Source organism: Pongo abelii, chromosome 14 (genome assembly GCF_028885655.2).
Source record: "Pongo abelii isolate AG06213 chromosome 14, NHGRI_mPonAbe1-v2.0_pri, whole genome shotgun sequence".
NCBI classification, from domain to species: Eukaryota; Metazoa; Chordata; class Mammalia; order Primates; family Hominidae; genus Pongo; species Pongo abelii.
In genome coordinates this window covers 43,844,784-43,867,374 of record NC_071999.2, presented here as the reverse complement: position 1 = coordinate 43,867,374, position 22,591 = coordinate 43,844,784, and the positions used below count along the sequence as shown (strand labels likewise).

At 37.5% G+C, this 22,591-nt stretch overlaps 1 protein-coding gene across 1 annotated transcript in view; it reads right to left on the bottom strand.

Annotated features, from left to right (window-relative positions):
• The window catches only part of FREM2 (FRAS1 related extracellular matrix 2), a 208,756-nt gene that overhangs the window by 40,043 nt on the left and 146,122 nt on the right, over nucleotides 1-22,591 (bottom strand). The window contains exons 7-8 of the mRNA XM_024230898.3: nucleotides 2,141-2,290; nucleotides 199-408 (exon numbers count right to left, since the gene is read on the bottom strand). Coding sequence (XP_024086666.3) covers nucleotides 199-408; nucleotides 2,141-2,290 — 360 coding nt within the window. The remainder of the gene's footprint in view (nucleotides 1-198; nucleotides 409-2,140; nucleotides 2,291-22,591) is intronic.

Genomic DNA, 22,591 nt, shown 5'->3' with positions numbered 1-22,591 from the left:
AACTATGAGATAATAAATTGCTGTTATTTAAGCCACCCCGACAATGGTACTTTGTTATGGAAGCCCTAGGAAACAAACAACTATATATATATATATAGTTTATATATTATAGCTTATCATCTTGCTTATCATATATATATAAACCTTAGCTTATGATTTCACTTATCATTGTAAATTATAAAATTAATAAACACTCACAATCGGAGACAGAGTCATTTATGGACACTGTGGCTTTGCTGGGCTCGCCAAGGGCCGCGTTCATAGGCATGCGAAGCACCAATTCAAATTTCTCAATTCCCTCCAGCACTGGTTGTCCAAGGTCATCCAGAATGACAACACGAACAGGTTGCATGTTGACTCCAGGTGCAAAATCTAAATTACGGCTGATGCCCACATAGTCTGTTCCAGCTATGACAGTAAAAAAAAATATTCAGTTGGGGACTAATTAAATTTCAAAAAATTATAAGACATATGTAATTGTGTTTATAATTCTTCTTTTAAAAAATAGAGACCAGCATAACCCTACAGAAAAGTACATTTAATAAAATGCAAAAGATTAGTATCTGGATAACTACTGTGGTGATAGATCAAAGACCAGCTGCTGAACTTTATCTATGTTTCATGGTTAGACTTTGGATTTGTTATTTTAGCTTTCTGTGCTATAGTTTCTCTAACTTTAGTTTGAAAATTCTCTAATAAAGGTAATAGAAATCAGGCTTAGAAAAATCAGCATATCAATCAAATATATGATCCTCATAAATTACATATGAAATAGAGACATTTAAAATTTTGTTAACATTAATTAAGTATTTATGTATCTTTGCTGGAGCTGCTGTACAACATCCTACTTAGGTATATGGTTGCCTGTTAGTTAGAGCAACACATTTAAGGGGTACCAGGTCTGCCCATACTCCATCCACCTTTGTCTCAGGCAATGAGAGAAGCTTCTACTCTTTGATCTTTAATTTAATATTTTTCAGACAAAGGGGGTTATATCTAGTGTTGATACCTCCATTTATATCTAAAGTAGTTAAAAACAAAACTGTCTTTTAATCTGCAGCCACTACATCCACAAAGATTGACAGTGGTGGGCAACAGATCCATAATATTGCTTCTTTCTTTGCTTTCATACTTTCTGCTCTTCTGACTCTCATTTTGTATCTACTTTACCTCCAAATGTGCAACTTTGCTTGAGTATATCTGCCTTTAATTTATTTTGTAGGATGTCCGTATCTCCTTGTGGTTCTTTTTATATTTTTTCTTTTCCTCTGCTTCTTCCCCTTTGCTCTTATGTCTCTCTCTCCCTCCCCTCATCTCTGATTTGAATCTTTCTCTTAAAAATGATTAATTTAGTTAAACAAATGTTTAACGGGCACCTACTACATGCAAAGCACTATACTGCTTCCACTACATTAAAAAAGTTAAAACCCGAGGGTGACTTTTAAAATGGTATAACCTGTGCTTGCTTTGTGTGATGAATGCATGATGTGTGTATGACATGCGTGTGTGTTCTCGTGTGTGTGTACATGAGAACGTTTGTATTGTTGGTCATTTAGGAAAAAAAGACAATTTTGAATTCTATGCTTGCTGTAAACTTTATAATCAACTTTTTGGAGATGTAGATCCTGGAATAAAATGCAGATATGTGCTAGTTAGTACAGTTTTTATAATGAAGTGTGGAAAAAACCTTTTGGATCTGAAGTATTTATAGGGACACATGGTTAAAATAAGGAGACAGCCAACTGAAGACACATGCCTGCATAATACCTAAATGTCATAGGTTTCTGTGGGGATAGATTATGTGCAGCAAGATGATTTTCCTGCCTATAATGCCACAACATTCAGCAATACTAGATTTGCTGAGAGTAGAGAACCACTTCATGGAAATATAGGCCTCAGTATATAGATCCTTTGAGTCTTAACGTTTGTAACCTAGCTTCTGATTCAAGGCCCTTAAATGTACTTTCCAAGGTAGTAAATAAAGCCTAGATTTACCTCCTAGAGTAATAATTTCAGCAAAAACAATACACGCAGCCAAACTGCTTTAATAGAAGTGAAGTATTTCAGCTTTAAATAAATTTGTGCCATGGTCATTGAAAATCGCAGAACAATCAAAAGAGCCCAGTGGGAAACTGCTCACCATCTGCAGAGGGAGGATCCGTTTTCCGAGACCTCACTGTGACACTAGAAGACTTGGACAGGTCAGTGCCCGTTCTCCACACCCGCACTTCCACGTAGCCGGCACTCTCATCCACAGAGTATTCCACATCACCGAAGTAGAAGATGGGTTCTTTTAAGAAAGGAACAGATACCATTTCTGTTATTTTTTCGCATCAAACTCTATTGACATGATTCCAAAGAAGAGTGTGCTTCCTCTTAGGGACTTCCTTATATCATCATACTTTTTTCCTTTTAGTGAGATATCTCTTCAATCTAAACTTTTCAGGTGAATATATTAGTCCTTACAATCAAACATACACACAGTAAAGTGCCTAATAAAACATTCTCATCTTGAGGCATAAGTTTGTTTGTGCTTCATATGTGGGATTATAAGTGGCTTCTAAAAGTGCCTCTGGAAGCTTAGTTGGAAAAATAGAACTCAATGAAGCAAAACACGTATCTGATTTTGGTTTTTTACTTTGGCCCAGCCACTCATTTTATTATTTCTTACCAAGTTTCCACTCTGGAACAGAGCTATACCTTTTTGCATTATGCCATTTTCTGGTCCATTAGATTTGGGCTTATTTCGATGTATGTGGGCATGTTATAATCACAAGGGTTAGAACCTACTGTCATAACTAGACTGAATATATGATTGCTAGTCCTGAAGACTGCAGGGCCTGACTGCAGGTTGCCTGTAGAGTATCAGAGATGCTCTATACCAAGTGAGACTTTACTAAATAAATAATCTCATACGAAGACGTTAATATTAATTCTAAACACACATGAAAATGAGGCAGATTCAGTCACTAAACTAGGGCACATGCTTTGGGGTCTTCATATTTTTTTCCAATACTGGTGATAAATTTGAATTGATCTAATCATTGTTTCTGCCTGACTCAAACTGTGACCAATGGTTTACCTTGTGATAGAGCTGCTAGAAGTCTAAGGTTTAGCAGTCAGCTGACCAATGATAAAACAGAGATTTAATTTGTGATCTTACTGTAAAAAATAATTTATTTTGAGTAATATAGAGGCTCATAGGAAGTTGCAAAAGTAGTATATACTTCACTCATTGTGAGCTTATTTTTATAAGCAATTATTAAAAGAGATAAATTATATCACCCAGAATAAAGGTTAATGATAATAGTTACCATGTATGAACAGACACAGGCGAATGTACACATATAAGGTGAACAATCCTTTGACTTGACACATTCTAGTCACCTGGCTCTAGTTTTACAAGATTCAAAAGGACTGAATATAAAAGAACATGCAACTCACATTACTGTTCCTTAAGAAGGAAGGCCACTAAAAACATGATATCATGTTTCAGAGCAACTAATTGAATTCCCACACATACCAAATTAAGCAAAACTCTACAACAATGGCTCACAAAGCCACTTGGAAAGCCAAAGAAAATTCATTTTGTGCATTATTCGAGTATGATTTCTTTATTTTCTTGCCCCAAATAAATTACCTTTATTTAAACTGGAAAAGTTTGTTTTCTTTGTTTCTTCACATGGTGGGCATGATAAAAATCATACAGCCCCTTCAAATTCTTGAATAGTACAAAACCAACCTTAGACATTTTGTTCACATATTTTGGTTCAGGGGGTGATAAATGTCCCTATAACATAGTTAACCTCCTTCTTATCCTTTCAACTTGGACGGTGCTAGGGCACATGAGTGTATGTGTACAGATGAAGGTGTTATCTGTTAACCTCAGTCAAAGCCGACCTCAACTACAAGCCAATACATTCCTGACATTTCCCACACTGAGGTAGGGTGCAAAGGTGAAGACAGAGAGCTCTGAAAATATATCTTCTGACCAGATGGCCAAACTGGGCACATCTGTAAGTCTTTTAAAAGGCTTCCATAACTATCACAGAGGCTTGATCACCTGCATCCAACAAGTGATCTCTGTAAGTCTCTTCCCATTCCTGGCAAACCACATCATCACCCAAATTAGGTTTCTGAGTTATGGGAGAGAGCTGTGAAATGCAGTTAAGGGAGCACCTTTTATTTAACAATGATACCTCCCAATCTTCCTATCTCCCAAATCCTCACAGACACATAACAAAAAAGGAACAATAAAATCAAGTGAGTGAATATACAACTGCTAAACACCAAATAAGCTACACATCGGGGACCAAATGGTGTGTTGCATGTTTCAGATTCATTCTGTCAACTCCAAAACACGTAGTTTTACTTTATAGCTTAATGTGTAGTTTTTATAAGAAAAAATATGGAAGTCTTATGTGTGTAGTACTCTGAAAACTTCTAAGTTGTCATTCGAAATGAAGACGAATGAGTTACCATATATGTACAGACACATGTGTTTTATATGCATGTGTGTGTGTATCTGTGCGACTGTGTATCTAAGCAAGACAGAGAGAGAGAAAGAAAGAGGCGGGGGTGGCATTGCACATGTGACAATGTTATAAAAATAAAAGGGATATGAATGATGCAAACAACATTATTACATTGCCTATTGCATAATATATTGTTATCTCCTGTAGAAAGAAGGAGGGAGAATGGAAATGGGATTTTAACCCTAAATCCTTCAACTTTAATACAGTGCTAATAAAAGTAGTTAGAAAAGTTAATTAACTACTTCCTTAAAGCTCTTGATTATGAGTAGATTTATGTATATGATTTTTCTCCCTCTTTGTGCTCCACTCATGATGATTGAAAAACTGGTCAAATAATCAATTACAATTACTGAAGTTAAAGTTTGATGTGATTATTATGAGATTAAAACACATTCAGTAGTTTCTATGAGAAAAAAAAAAAACTCTGCTAACTACCTAGTTTCTTGTGCCATGAATTAAAAAAATGATTAAACATCAGCATATTTTTTCAGTGTTAGATGAGTGAGAACTAAAAAGAAGTAATGATTATGTTTACTTAAATTTCTCAGCATCTTTTCAAAACATCTAAAATTTGAATATTGTTTATAATCATTACCACTGGGAGAAAACCTTATGTAATATGAATGAGTTAAAGACACATCAAGCAGTAAGTTGAGTTATAGATGTCACTTAAGAAAAATAGCAAGATGTTCCTGGAACATTTTAATGAGTACTAAAGCAAGAGGAAGGAATACAATAATAAATCGATGTGACTGTCATGCCTTTGAAAGGTATCTATGCAAAATCCAGAATAATTGCTTGTCCCCAAAAAATTATTATTTATGAGTAAGACTTTTAACTCACCTTTTTCTTTGGTAAACTTCTTTTTTTTTTTGGCTTAGAAACTTGGTTTCTTTTAAGAAAATAAGTAAACTGAAGATCTTTGTAGATAAGTTATGGAAATACCCCTACCCCAGTACAATTTAAAGTAAACTAGAAGCCTATTCAATTCTTTAATTCAGCTCATAAATACACACTGTGCCTTGTACCATGTTTAAGTTCACAGACTTAATGGATAAAACAATCAGTGGAGGATATTATTACTTGGAATAAGAGGATGATCAAATAAAGCCACACATCTCATAGCCTACACCCGCCTAAGACCATAAAACAGTCCTTGCTCATCACTCCACCACCCTCAGATGACACTCCAGAATGCAGAGGAAAGATAAGTTTATCCAAATTGTCGGTGAGCAGTGCAAGGGAGGTTTTGAATTGGCCTAGTGAGTGTGAAATTCATAAGCGAAGCCAGACTCTACACTCTATCCCTTGAGGTCTTCATACTTTTAAATAAAGGACATAGATCAAGGCATTGACTAAAGAAAAGTCTATTTTAGCTCATTAAGCGTAAATGCACTTCTCAAGGTTGGGGATATTTTCACTACCTACAGCACAGATAGGATCACATTTATTTCCTACAAACGTAGAAGAGGTGGACAGGTGAGCAATACAGCACAGATACTTGCAACAAAGACAAAGAGAAACAATTTAAGTTTCTTTCCCAGAGAGAAAATTTTCCCAGTGTCTAGATGGATGTTTACAATCACATTGTGTCTCCTGAGATGAAAGGAAGAGGTGCCAGTAGTAACTGCTATCTGGAGCCAAATCTTATTTACTCACGTGGGCACGTAGACCATCATTCCAGTAAGCTTTGTAGATCTAACCAATGTGTTTGCTTAGAACTGAATGAAGTAAAAGCTTTAATGCTGCCTTTTTGTCCGGTGTTGAAAATAATACAAAGGAATTGTTTCCAAATGAGATCTTTCTTCTGAGCTGTATTGCCTAATCAATCCACGTCCCATGGGCACCTCAAGGTGAACCTCTCCATAACGGAGTCCACAGGGTCACCTTCACTCCCCTTCCCCAGGTTTCTCTCTGTCTCATTGCCACAAATCTAGCTGTAGGCAGTAACACCTTCCATTTGAGTTTTCCCAGCAACCGCTTAACCAGGCTCTTAAGGAAAGTGGTCATCCCTCAAAGCAAATCTCATCATAGTATTCCCTTTGCTGAAAGCCTCTCAACTTTCCTTACTGTTCTTGGGATTATTCACAAGCTACTTAACATGGTTTACATGACACTGAAACATTCTGTCTTGGTTTGCCTTTTCAATCTCATATTAGCCCCTTTTCTACTAAACAATCCAGTATCTTGAATGTCTTAAATATGCCCCTCCCAGCCTTTGCTCTATGGCTCTGCTGCTTTGAATGCTCCTCCTTCCTCGTCCGGATACCTTCTGCTCTGCTCATCTTCCAGGCTTCTGTTGACAAGTCACTTCTGTGGGGAGCACCCTGCTTTCCCCTACCAAACAAAGCCCTTGCTCAACTTCTACCGTCACTGTGAGTATGTCTCCCATTGTCTCTGAGCTCTCTAAGGGGAGGAATCAAGCTTCCTCTATTCACTGGTACTTCCCTAACACTTAGCTTAATCAATGCAATAGGTGTGCAATCAATATTTGTAGAACGAATTAACATCAAAGTAGAATTATTTATTTGCTACAGCAAATGAATAAATATGTCTGTCTTTGTGGTGGGTGAGTCAGAAGAGGACACTCTTAGCATCAGGCAGTGGCAGTTAAGAAGTCTCAGAAGGAGCAGCCAGTGATTTTCTTTACAGTAAAACAACTTCGTAAGGCTGCCCTTTGAATTCGCAAGAAATTCATGAGGAAGGAAAAGTGAATCAAAATGAACTCAAAGAGAAGAGATTTTTTTTTCTTTTCTTTTGAAATACTTTGCCTTCACTGGTTCCCAAATAGGAAGTATACTAGAATTATCCTAGAGGATTTAAAAATACAGACGCTAGGCCTCATCTCCAACTTTCCAAATTAGAATCTCCAGCAGGTGCTTCCAGGCACCTGTGTTTGCTTGTTAAGAGGTTTTAGTTTTTAGAGCAGTTTTAGGTTCATGGCAAAATTGAGCAGAAGATACAGAGACCTGCACATGCCCCTTGCCTCCACACAGGCACAGCACTGTTTTTAAAAATCTTGACAGGCAACTACCTTGGAGTCAGCAATCCGCGTATTGGTTTAGCTCATTTCAGCATCTTTAACACTAGTAACTTAATTGCTAGATACCATAGTAGTTGTTTTAAATTCAGTACCTTATTTCATCCTCACAACCACCCACTGAGGTGTGTACTATATTAATCCCGTTTTCACAGATAAGGAAATTAAGGATTAGGGAGATTAAGAGATTTCCCCAAAGTTGTGCTGTACATCAGGGAAATAGCGGAACTAGGATGCATATCTAGATAAAGCCTGTGCCCTTGACTACTATTAAGGCAGGAAAGGAGTCATAAAAGGTTTTCACAAGATTTTTATGGACAAAATTTTTACCTAGCAATTCAATATATGGGGATCTGTCATATAGAAATGCTAACCTAAGTGTTCAAAGATGCATACGAAGGATTGTTCATTGTATTTCATTCATTTGTATTAGGGTGCAATTGGAAACAAGCCCAAAATCCATCAGAAAGGGATTAAATTCAGTTCTTTCACAAAATGGACTACCAGACTATAAAGCATATATGTATATGTGTGTGTGTGTGTGTGTGTGTGTGTATATATATATATATACGTATATATATGTGTATATATATACATATATATGTGTATATATATATACGTATATATATATATATATATATATATATATATATATATTTTAGTTTTATCTCCCAGGTTAAAAAATATTTGAGATATTGATGCTCTGCGATTCTATATCTTACACTCTCTACTTGGCTTCATCAGCAGCAGTAATAGATTAAAAATTAAAGGTAATTTGGGTTGCAGTGAGCCAATATTGCACCATTGCACTCCAGCCTAGGTGACAGAGCCAGACTCTGCATTAAAAAAAAAAAAAAAAAGAGAAATCCGGGCAAGGTGGTTGAATAGGAACAGCTCTGGTCTGCAGAACCCAGCAAGGCCAACACAGAAGGCAGGCGATTTCTGCATTTCCAGCTGAGATACCCAGTTCATCTTATTAGGACTGGTCAGAGAGTGGGTGCAGCCCATGGAGGGCAAGCAGAAACAGGGTGGGGCATCGCCTCACCTGGTAAGTGCAAGGGGTCGGGGAACTCCCTCCCCTGGCCAGGGGAAGCTGTGAGGGACTGTGCCATGAGGAACTGTGCACTCTGGCCCAAATACTACACTTTTCCCATGGTCTTCACAACCCACAGACCAGGAGATTCCTTCGGGTGCCTATACCACCAGGGCCCTGAGTTTCAAGCACAAAGCTGGGTGGCCATTTGGACAGACACCCAGCTAGCTGCAGGGTTTTTTTTCATACCTCAGTAGTGCCTGGAATACCAGCAAGACAGAACCATTCACTCCCCTGGAAAGGGGGCTGGAGCCAGGGAGCCAAGTGGTCTAGCTCAGTGGATCCCACCCCCATGGAGCCCAGCAGGCTAACATCCGCTGGCTTGAAATTCTTGCTGCCAGCACAGCAGTCTGAAGTCAACCTAGGACACTTGAGCTTGGTGTGGGAAGGGGTGTCCACTATTATTGAGGCTTGAGTAGGCGGTTTTCCCCTCACAGCATTGAAAAAAGCCTCCAGGAAGCTCAAACTGGGTGGAGCCCATCACAGCACCGCAAAGCCACGGTAGCCAGACTGCCTCTCTAGATTCCTCCTCTCTGGGCAGGACATCTCTGAAAGAAAGGCAGCAGCCCCAGTCAGGGGCCTATAGATAAAACTCCCATCTCCCTGTGACAGAGCACCTGGGGGAAGGGGCGGCTGTGGGCACAGCTTCGGCAGACTTAAATGTTCCTGCCTGCCAGCTCTGAAGAGAGCAGAAGATCTCCCAGCACAGTGCAAGAGCTCTGCTAAGGGACAGACTGCCTCCTCAAGTGGGTCCTTGACCCCCATGCCTCCTGATGGGGAGCTACCTCCTAGCGGGGATTGACAGACACCTCATACTGGAGAGCTCCGGCTGGCATCTGGCGGGTGCCCCCCTGGGATGAAGCTTCCAGAGGAAGGAGCAGGCAGCAATCTTTGCTGTTCTGCAGCCTCTGCTGGTGATACCCAGGCAAAGAGGGTCTGGAGTGGAACCACAGCAAACTGCAGTAGAACTGCAGAAGAGGGACCTGACTGTTAGAAGGAAAACTAACAAACAGAAAGGAATAGCATCAACATCAACACAAAGGACGACCACACAAAAACTCCATCCTAAGATTACCAACAGCAAAGACCAAAGGTAGATAAATCCACGAAGACGAGGAAAAATCAGCACAAAAAGGCTGAAAATTCCAAAACCCAGAATCCTCCAAAGGATCACAACTCCTCGCCAGCAAGGGAACAAAACTGGGTATAGAATGAATTTGATGAATTGAAGAAGTAGGCTTCAGAAGGTAGGTAATAACAAACTCCTCCAAGCTAAAGGAGCATGTTCTAATCCAATGCAAGGAAGCTAAGAACTTGAAAGAAGGTTTGAGGAATTGCTAATTAGAATAACCAGTTTAGAGAAGAACATAACTGACCTGATGGAGCTGAAAAACACAGCACGAGAACTTCGTGAAGCATACACAAGTATCAATAGCTGAATCGATCAAGTGGAAGAAAGGATATCAGAGATTGAAGATCAACTTAATGAAATAAAGCGTGAAGACAAGATTAGAGAAAACATAATGAAAAGGAATGAACAAAGCCTCCAAGAAATATGGGTCTATGTGAAAAGACCAAACCTACGTTTGATTGGTGTACCTGAAAGTGATGGGGAGAATAGAACCAAGTTGGAAAACACACTTTAGGATATTATCCAGGAGAACTTCCCCAACCTAGCAAGACAGGCCAACATTCAAATTCAGGAAATACAGAGAACACCACCAAGATACTCCTTGAAAAGAGCAACCCCAAGACACATAATCTTCAGATTCACCAAGGTTGAAATGAAGGAAAAATGTTGCGGGCAGCCAGAGAGAAACGTCGGGTTACCCACAAAGGGAAGCCCATCAGACTAACAGTGGATCTCTCGGCAGAAACCCTACAAGCCAGAAGAGAGTGGGGGCCAATATTCAACATTCCTAAAGAAAAGAATTTTCAACCCAGAATTTCATATCCAGCCAAACTAAGCTTCATAAGTGAAGGAGAAAAAAAATCCTTTACAGACAAACAAATGATGAAGCATTTTGTCATGACCAGGCCTGCCTTACAGGAGCTCCTGAAGGAAGCACTCCACATGGAAAGGAAAAACCAGTACCAGCCACTGCAAAAACAAACCAAAATGTAAAGACTGCATCAACTAATAGGCAAAATAACCAGCTAGCATCATAATGACAGGATAAAATTCACACATAACAATATTAATCTCAAATGTAAATGGGCTAAATGCCCCAATTAAAACGCACAGACTGGCAAATTGGATAAAGAGTCAAGACCCATTGGTGTGCTGTATTCAGAAGATCCATCTCACATGCAGAGAAACACATAGGCTGAAAATAAAGGGATAGAGGAATATTTACCAAGCAAATGGAAAGAAAAAAAAAAAAAACCAACCAGGGGTTGCAATCCTAGTCTCTTAAAACAGATTTTAAACCAACAAAGATCAAAAAAGACAAAGAAGGGCATTACATAATGGTAAAGGGATCAATGCAATAAAAAGAGCTGACTATCCTAAATATATATGCATTCAATACAGGAGCACTCAGATTCATAAAGCAAGTTCTCAGAGACCTACAAAGAGACTTAGACTCCCACACAATAATAGTGGGAGACTTTAACACCCACTGTCAATATTAGACAGATCAACAAGACAGAAAATTAACAAGGATATTCAGGACTTGAATTCAGCTATGGACCAAGCAGGCCTAATAAACATCTACAGAACTCTCCACCCCAAATCAAAAGAATATACATTCTTCTCAGCACCACACATAGCATGTATTCTAAAATCAACCACATAATTGGAAGTAAAATACTCCTCAGCAAATGCAAAAGAATGGAAATCATAGAAACACTCTCTCAGACCACAGTGCAATCAAATTAGCACTCAGGATTAAGAAACCCACTCAAAACTGCACAACTACGTGGAAACTGAACAACCTGCTCTTGTATGACTACTGAGTAAATAACGAAATTAAGGCAGGAAGAAGTAAGTTATTTGAAACCAGTGAGAACAAAGACTCAATGTACCAGAATCTATGGGACACAGATAAAGCAGTGTTTAGAGGGAAATTTATAGCAATAATGCTCACAGGAGAAAGCGGGAAAGGTCTAAAATCAACACCCTAACATCACAATTAAAAGAACTAAAGAAGCAAGAGAAAACAAATTCAAAAGCTAGCAGAAGACAAGAAATAACTAAGATCAGAGCAGAACTGAAGTAGATAGAGACGCAAAAAACCCTTTAAAAAATCAATGAATCCAGGAGCTGGTCTTTTGGAAAATATTAACAAAATAGATACACCACTAGCCAGACTAATAAAGAAGAAAAGAGAGAAGAATCAAATAGACACAATAAAGAATGATAAAGGGGAGATCACCACTGATCCCACAGAAATACAAACTACCATCAGAAAATACTATAAACACCTCTACATAAATAAACTAGAAAATCTAGGAGAAATTGATAAATTCCTGGACACATACACCCTTACAAGACTAAACCAGGAAGAAGTCAAATCCCTGAATAGACCAATAACAAGTTCTGAAATTGGCACAGTAATTAATAGCCTACAAACCAAAAGAAGCCCAGGGCCAGATGGATTCACAGCCGAATTCTACCAGAGGTACAAAGAGGAGCTGGTACCATTCCTTCTGAAACTATTCCAAACAATAGAAAAGGAGGGACACCTCCTTAACTCATTTCATGAGGCCAGCATCATCCTGATACCAAAACCTGCCAGAGACACAACAAAAAAAGAAAATTTCAGGCCACTATCCCTGATGAACATCCATGCGAAAATCCTCAATAAAATACTGGCAAGCCGAATCCAGCAGCACATTAAAAAGCTTATCTACTATGATCAAGTCGGCCTCTTCCCTGGGATGCAAGGCTGGTTCAATATATGCAAATCAATAAATGTAATCCATCACATAAACAGAACCAATGACAAAAACCACATGATTATCTCAATAGATGCAGAAAAGACCTCGATAAAATTCAACACTCCTTCATGCTAAAAACACTCAATAAACTAGGTATTGATGGAACATATCTCAAAATAATAAGAGCTATTTATGACAAACCCACAGCCAATATCATACAAATGGGCAAAAGCTGGAAGCATTCCCTTTGAAAACCGGCACAAGACAAGGATGCTCTTTCTCACCACTCATATACAACATAGTATTGGAATTTCTGGCCAGGACAGTCAGGCAAGAGAAAGAAATAAAGGTATTCATATAGGAAGAGAGGAAGTCAAATTATCTCTTTTTGCAGATGACATGATTGTATATTTAGAAAACCCCATCGTCTCAGCCCAAAATCTCCTCAAGCTGATAAGCAACTTCAGCAAAGTCTCAGGATACAAAATCAATGTGCAAAAATCACAGGCATTCCTATACACCAATAATAGATAAACAGAGAGCCAAATCATGAGCAAACTCCCACTCACAACTGCTACAAAGAGAATAAAATACCCAGGAATACAACTTACAAGGGATATGAAGGACCTCTTCAAGGAGAACTACAAACCACTGCTCAAGGAATTAAGAGAGGACACAAACAAATGGAAGAACATTCCATGCTCATGGATAGGAAGAATCAATATCATGAAAATGGGCATACTGCCCAAAGTAATTTATAGATTCAATGCTATTCCATCAAGCTACCATTGACTTTGTTCACAGAATTAGAAAAAACTACTTTAAATTTAATATGGAACCAAAAAAGCCCGTATAGCCAAGACAATCCTAAGCAAAAAGAACAAAGCTGGAGGCATCACACTACCTGACTTCAAACTATACTACAAGCCTATGGCAACAAAAACAGCATGATGCTGGTACCAAAACAGATATATAGACCAGTGGAACAGAACAGAGGCCTCAAAAATAACGCCATACATCTACAACTATCTGATCTTTGACAAACCTGACAAAAATAAGAAATAGGGAAATGATTCCCTATTTAATAAATGGTGTTGGGAAAACTGGCTAGACATATGCAGTAAACTGAAACCGGACTCCTTCCTTACAGCTTATACAAAAATTAACTGAAATGGATTAAAGATTTAAATGTAAGACCTAACACCATAAAAACCCTAGGGGAAAACCTAGTCAGTACCACTCAGGACATAGGCATGGGCAAAGACTTCATGACTAAAACACCAAAAGCAGTGGCAACAAAAGCCAAAGTTGACAAATGAGATCTAATTAAACTAAAGAGCTTCTGCACAGGAAAAGAAACTATTATCAGAGTGAACAGGCAACCTACAGAATGGGAGAAAATCTTTGCAATCTATTCATCTGATAAAGGGCTAGTGTCCAGAATCTACAAGGAACTTAAACAAATTTACAAGGAAAAACAAACAACCTCATGAAAAAGTATGCAAAGGATATGAACAGATGCTTTTTAAAAGAAGACATTTATGCGGCCAACAAACATATGAAAAAAAGCTCATTATCACTGGTCATTAGAGAAAAGCAAATCAGAACCACAACAGGACACCATTTCATGCCAGTTAGAATGGCAATCATTAAAAAGTCAGGAAACCACAGATGCTGGAGAGGATGTGGAGAAATAGGAATGCTTTTACACTGTTGGTGGAAGTGTAAATTAGTTCAACCATTGTGGAAGCCAGTGTGGCGATTCCTCAGGGATCTAGAACCAGAAATACCATGTGACCCAGCAATCCCATTACTGGGTATATAGCCAAAGATTATAAATCATTCTACTATAAATGCCCATCAATGTTAGACTGGATAAAGAAAATGTGGCACATATACACCATGGAATACAATGCAGCCATAAAAAAGGATGAGTTCATGTCCTTTGCAGGGACATGGATGAAGCTGGAAACCATCATTCTCAGCAAACTAACACAGGAACAGAAAACTAAACACCGCATGTTCTCACTCATAAGTACGAGTTGAACAATGAGAACACATGGGCACAGGGAGAGGAACATCACACACTGTGGCCTATTGGGGGGTGGGGATCAAGGGGAAGGATAGCATTACTAGAAATACCTAATGTAGATGACGGGTTGATGGGTGCAGCAAACCACCACAGCACATGTATACCTATGTAACAAACCCGCACATTCTGCACATGTATTCCAGAACTTAAAGTATAATAAAAAAGGGGTAATTTGCCATTTCTTTTTGGTAGCTTTAAAATTTTTTCCTCACCTGTTAATATACTCGATAAGCAAAAGGAGGACTGTGCTCAAAACAAGATAAACATCTCTATGGACTAAAAATGAAGCAGAACATCATAGTTGTAGGTGAAGCCAAAAGAGTGTGGTCCTACTGGTCTCTAGTTCTGGAGACAGGCAATGAATCAACTCTTGAGGGGAATCACAGGAAACCAAACTAAAACATAATTCAAGCGTGAGAGAGAAATATAGGTTTTTCAGGCTTTGAAGATGAAGAAGTTTCATCCACCTATAGATGGACACTGAAATAAATAAATAAATCCAAAGGACTCTGGATGTAAGAAATTCTGTTGAGCAAAGAAATCAATAAAATATGCTAATAAAATCATTGAATTATTTTTTCCATTCAATGTTGAATCTAAAAATTGAGATAACAGTAAGGAGGTTATAAATGGGGTTCAGTGAGTAGATGAACTATTTTAATGTCCTTGTCTTAGTCAAGAGAACAAACTTGGTTACTCAGATGGTTAAGTAACTCTTAAAATTATAAGGGTTGCCACCAAAAGGACAGAAACTAGCAGAGAATAAAAAATAACTAAGAATAGGGAGAAGTTTCCCAATATTACAAGAAGCTGGGAAGGAGGAAAAACAAAGTTCATATGCAGAAAATGAAATGAAAAGCACAAATGTATCAATACTAAGAACAAATGTAAATAAATTGTTTATTATTTAAAAGTTGTTAGCTTTATTATTAAAAAATATACTTTAAAAAGTTTTTTAGGTTGGGTTAAAAAACAAAACCATATGCCAGTTATAAAAGACAGTTATCAAACAAAACTGCAGAAAAATGGGAAAAAGATAAGACTATAAAAAGTATATATACATATTCAATTTATGACATACTGCTCTTGGGGACAATGGCAGTTAAAAGACACTAATGGAGACTTAACTTTTTTTTTCTTTTTTTTCGAGACATGGTCTCATTCTGTCACCCAGGGTGGAGTGTAGTGGCTCAATCTCAGTTCACTGCCACCTCCACCTCCTGGGCTTAAGCAATCCTCCTGTCTCAGCCTCCTGAGTAGCTGGGACTACAAGTGTGCATGACCACACCCAGCTAATTTCTAATGTAGAGACGGGGTTTTGCCATGTTACTCAGGCTGGTCTTGAACTCCTGGACTCAAGCGATCTGTCTGCCTCAGCTTCCCAAAGTGCTTAGATGACAAGCATGAGCCACTGCACCCTGCTGATACTTAATATTTTAATATGTACTGCTTCATATCTTTAAAACACCTAAAGCAACTATGAAAAATAGTAATATTGTTTAATTTTACATAGAGCACATTTTATGTTATATTGTTTGTGTGTTTTTCTGCAATGAAATTTTTTAACATGGTAGATAGAGAATGGTATGTATAAAATTATTATATCTTATTAAAAATAAACTACATAGTTTATTTTTTGATGCATAGAAAATAAGAAAGAATGTATGTTAAACCACTAACTGGTTATTTCCTAGAGCTAAGATTGTGAGGAAATTTCACTTCCTTTGCTATACATTTCTTGCATACACTCATTTGCTACCCATTTAACTTTTTCAAGTAGCATTGATTCCTTTTGCAACTAAGAAAAACAAAGAAGAAAAAAATGTTGATGAACTTCCCCCTGTAATAATATCATTAAAAAATTAGTTTTAAATAATTTAGGCATGGCCTTTCCCCACTTTTCTTTTTCTTTTTTATTTTTTGAGACAGAGTCTTGCTCTGTCACTCAGGATGGAGTGCCGTGGTGAGATCTTGGCTCACTGCAACCTCTGCCTCCCGGGTTCAAGCAATTTCCAGCTAATATTTGTATTTATTTTTAGTAGAGACAGGGTTTCACCATGTTGGCCAGGCTGGTCTTGAACTCCTGACCTCAAGTGATCCACCTGCCTTGGCCTCCAGGACAGCTAGGATTACAGGCGTGAGCCACCGTACCTGGCCTACCCACTTTTCTTTCAATAAATACTTTACATAAACATACATTCTGAAAAATGAGCTCATATCTAGTCTTTAAAAAGCATTTTCAAAATTATTGTTGAAAAATTAAAATTCAGGACCAGATGCAGTAGCTCACAGCTATAATCCCAGCACTCTGGTAGGCCAAGGCAGGCAGATTATCTGAGGTCAGGAGTTCGAGATCAGCCTGGCCAACATGGCAAAACCCCATCTCTACTAAAAATACCAAAAAAAAAAGAAAAATTGAGTCTGGCATGGAGTGCACACCTGTAGTCCCAGCTACTCAGGAGGCTGAGGCAGGATGATTGCTTGAAACTGGGAGGTGGAGGTTCCAGTGAGCCAAAATCACACCACTGAACTCCAGGTTGGGCGACAGAGCAAGACTCCAGCTCAAAAAAAAAAAAAAAAAAAAAAAAAAAATTAAAGTTAAAATGTATATAAAAAGGGAAAGTTTAAAAATATATATCATTTTAAAGACATGTTTTAACATTTCTTTTTCTTGTCAACTATAATTTTCTCAGGGATAATAAAGAAAAGTCTATACATGTCTAGAATGATGACAATTTAAATACTGAACCTGCCCAAAATCTCAGTTGAAAATACACAGTGAGTCTTTCTTCAAAAAGATAATGATATCAGAGATTCTACCATCAATGTAGTTTCATTCCGGAATCTTCTCTTGCCTTTTTGAGAGTCATCACAAGTGTAAAATAAAATGTAAGCATCATAGTCATCAAAATTTTCCAACATCCAGTAGCATGTGAAGAGGCTTCATGAGTATTCTTTATTCCACAAATGCTATTGAGTTCCCTGCCTTCTAGAAGAGTGTTTCAAAACTTAAAATACTTTTTCTATTCCATATGATAGCATATCCCATATATGAGGAAGAAGAAGGAAAAACTGGTCATGACCTACTAATTGATTTCTCGACTCAGTGGGGTGCAATTTACAGTTTCCTAAACTATTGTATATAAAATTGTTTCCCAAAGGTGGTCACAGATGTATACTGCAAGTCCCCGAGGGGTTTTAAAACACACATTCCTGGGGCCTCATCTTAAATCAACAAAACCAAAATTTCTCGGAGTCAAGGATTTTAAACCATCTCAGGTGAATGTACACATATTAGAGTCTGAGAATCAGTCATCACCCTTCAGCTGCTAGTCTGGGAGGGCAGAGTGATTGTAACAGGTGACAGCTGCTGTAGTGCAGAGGTTCCCGAGATGGAGAGCCGGCACAGGACAGCAACCCAGAGAAGAAAAAATGTGAACTGGGCCTTGTAGACTGAACAGGGCTTGGCAACATTGAAGAGGAAAAGCACCTCAGGTGAAGGGAAAAAAAGAGGTGAGTGTGCAGTAGGTTGAGAAGTTGTGTAGCTATAGTATAGGAAAGGGCGAAAGCCCAGGGAGGAAGTTAAGGTGAGAGCCAGGTTTTGTAAGTTCTTGCAATACATGCTAAGAACTACAGAAAAAGAGGAGTCAACGCTGATTTTTAAGCTGGAAGTGAAATCATCAGAACTTGGTTTGCAAAAAAAGCAAACCAAGCGTGGTGGATGGACTGAAGCAGAGTTAGACTAGAAGCCGTGGGACCCTTGAGTGGAAAGTGCAATTCAGAGAAACAGTGAGATCTTGAGCTAGGGCAGTGGAGGTGGGAAGATTGAGAAGTCAGATTCTAGAAGAGCTTCAGAAATACAGTGACAATGCAATCACATGTGAAGGACAGTATCAAAGTGGATGACTGGGTGATATCCCGCTTGATCAACTGGCCAGCTTTTTAATTTTGAAGGATATTTGTGTTGTCATTCATTGTGCCATTGCCAACTGATTTCTCTGGTAAGCAGTCATTTTCCTCACTTTCATTTATTATCTTTCCCAGTACTCTTGTATGATATATTTCTTTAAAATTATCTGGCTAAGAAAAAATATATATTAACACACTTTATTCACACCTATGTGTCTTCTTTTAGAGAAGATTATTAGAATTCCCAACTATACTTTCTAAGAATATTGATGAGGGCATCCCCTAGATTTGTGCAGAGATAATATATGCAATTAAACATAAGGTTATAGGTACAATTGTTTGAGAAGACTGGTAAAAATAATGTATTTAGTCAACATTGTGTCTATTTTGAAAGACAAAAGTTGCAGAGAAACAACTTTTGAGAGCAAATCACTGATAGAAAGTAGCCAAATTGTGTGATGTGGGTAAAATAAATTTCACTCCAAACCTGTGTATTCCATTTGTGTCTTTCAGTTTCCAGATACCATCTATTGTTTATTAGAATAAACAATAGATTTTATTTAATTTGTTTAAATTAAATAATATATTTTATTTAATATGTTTATTCAAATAAAAAAATTATTCATAGAGGAATGGGCTCTATACTCACTTAATAGGTAAAATCAAGACACTGAATGTGAAATCTAAAAAAAAAAAGGATATAATAAATACATTTCACTGAGGCCTCCATTTCTATACTACACTACATGGTGTACTATACTACAAATAGCATAGTAGGCCCCCAAATGCTATTTTATGTACCATAATGTTTGTATTTTTTCCTATTAATGTTTGTCTTTTTGTATAAGACAAAAAATGAGAAATAATGATAAATGAGTTATCCATAGTTAATGAAAAAGTTTGATATATTTCCTTTCAAAATCATGTTCAAAGGAATCTTGGAAAGGGTTATTCTGCCATGACAGGCTGAAAGGGCCTAATTTCTGGAGAAGGCCCATATCATCAGATGCTGTCTACTAAGGGGTATGATACAGACCTGTTAGAAACTCTTACTATCAACAGCCAGCTATCATAGGCTATAGCACAGTGAATGCCAATATGGATGCCTTTTCTCAATCAAATAACTTTGCTTTGTTAAGACTGCCTATGTTCTACCCCTTACTGAATCACTTTCTAGCAGTATGGCCTTGGGCATGGTACCTAATATGTGTGTGTCTCAGTTCTTCATCTGTAAACTTAGGGATTATGACAGCATATGTGTCATGGATTTGTTATAAGGACTGAATGGGAGAATATATATAACATGCTTACAGCAGTGCTTGGCATGTCATAGCCTCCCCAGAAATGTTAATCATTTATTGTCATTATATAATACAGATAATTTCTTGTCATATTATATATTTTGTTACATCTAAAACTGAATGTAATGATAGAGACTAGGCAAATAAATGATACCCTGCATGTGTGAAAAAGGATATGTACTTCAGCATGTATGTGATTAGAAAAAAAATCTGAAACCAATCTAAATGCCCATCCATAGAGGATTGTTAAATATGTTATAGCCAGATTGTGGAATACTATATAGCCATTAAAAATGAGCTGGGTTTATATGCATTGACATGAAAAGTTTTTCATAATATGGTCTCTTAAAATTTTATTTTTTGAATTAATTTATTATTATTATTATTAAGAGACATGGTCTCTCTCTCTCTGTTGCCCAGTCTGCAGTGTAGTGGCAAGATCACAGCTCACTGTAAACTGGAATCTTTGGGCTCAAGTGATCCTCCTGCCTCAGCCTCCCAAGAAGGTAGGATTACAGGTACACAACACCATACCAGGCTAATTTTACTTTTTATTTTTGTATAGCTGGGGTCTCTCTATATTGCCCAGGCTGGTCTCAAACTCCTGGACTCAAGTGATCCTCCTACCTTGGCTTCATAAAGAAATGGGATTATAGGGTGAGACCCTGTGCCTGGTCATTATGTATTCTTATGTGAAGTAAGTACATTGTAAGATAATATGTATATCATCATGTAATAATAATAACCAATATTTATTGAGTGCTTTCAGTGTACCTGAACTGTTCTAAGTACTTTATATATATTTCTGTATTTATCTATCTACTAACTCAATCTTCCTAAAAACCCTTTGAGGTACAAACTATTATCATCCTCATTTTACAGATGAGAAAACTGAGATCCAGAAATTCAAGATCAATAACCAATAACTGAAAAGGAAGTAAGACAGCCTGCCTTTGGAATATTGTGCCACTTTACCAGTAATTTCCTCTAATTAAAATGAAACAAAAATGTGTGCATGTTATTGGATGTATGGAAAGACGCATCAAACTAAACAACCTCAAGGGAGAGGTGTGGCTTCTGTGAGGAAGATGACAAGACTCCTTCTTGGTACTCATGTAATAAGTTTGTGGTAAAAGATATTATTACTAAACAAAGATTAACATGTATAACTTGTCTCCTTTAAACATAATCTCGGAATATTAGGCAAAAATATTAGAGAGTAGATAGTCTCCTCTTCGTTAAGATCTCTAAAACATTTTTACTCTTTAACAGGTTCAACTCTACCAACTGTCTATAGCATTTCACAGTGTTGTGGATGATTATGCTGTCTAGGGAACTAAGTAGTTACCGCACTTTCAAAAACATCATTATCTCACAGTCCTGAGATCCTGCAAAGTTTGTGTCTTTCCATTCTTACATATAACTTACTTAACAGTTACTGCTATCAAGAAAGTCTTGCCTTCTCACACATCTTCCATTATTTTTATGCCCTATTTCAGTGATCTATCCACACATCCATCTTCAAGCTTCCCAAAGGCAGGAATCACCTATTGTTCATCTGTAAACTCCAATGAGAAACATACAGTCTGGTGTATGGGAGGTCATCAAAACAAGTGAGGAGGCATAAGCTAAGACTGACAACTGCCTCCCAAGTTTCTAATCAAAAGTAATCATTTTGGATGTAAATCTCATCAGGTATGTGAGAACACACCACTTAACATCACAGTTAATGTAATATTAATATTATAATAGCTACATTTACTGACTGCCTCTGCCCAAGTGACACCAGGATCTCTAGAAACCTTGTTATATTGTCTTAATGCTCACAACAGCTTTACAAGGTGATTATTTTTATCTGCTGTTTACAAACAAAATTAAGTCAAGACTCAGAGAGGTTAAATAACTTGCTCAACGCCACACAATTAGCATGTGGTATAAGCAGGATTCAAACATAAGATACTCACATAAAAAATCTGTACTGTAAAAAAATTAAATAGTACTTTTTCTGAAAATGGTTAAGTGTCTGGACATGTGAACATTTTAGATGTTTAGATTTTTAAAATATTTTCTTTAAAAGATGTGTAATGAGAATCTGATTAAAGAAAAAGGGAGGAACATGATATTCTATGTAAGAGAGAATGAGAATACGTCATACAGATTAGTATTCCTAAGTTGTTAGGATGAATTTCTTAATTAAAAGATTCTAGGAAGAGGGGAATAAAATGAGATGTCACTTTATGCTTAAACTCTCCATACCTTTAAAATTGTCACTGCTTCAAAAATCACCAATCAGAAGTCACATATGTGCATTTTTATTCCTGCTAACTAAAGTAAATTTTATAAGTAAGATTTTGAAATCAACAGAGACTGTGACATGAGGGTGATTTATTTGGGAATTCCAACAGCTGAATGAAGAAAGATGACGACTAATATGGTGTTAAACACAATCTGTGTGAGGTCTCAGGAATAAAAGCATGTGATTGACACTCAAAAAATAAATAATCTTGACCACAGGTTGCTTGACAACTGACACCTGAACACGCCTGCAGGCAGCACAGGAAGGGACTCCAGAGTAAATAGCAAAAGTGACTCCATTTCAAGTCGGAAGGAATGTGCTCCTTTATTGTGAGATCCTTCTTCCTCGGTTATCCTCGTGTTACTCTATATTAGCAGTCAACGCTGTTGCATTGCTTCCTCATGTTGTACGTGGAAAAAAAAAAATCATTGTTCTGCAAGCCA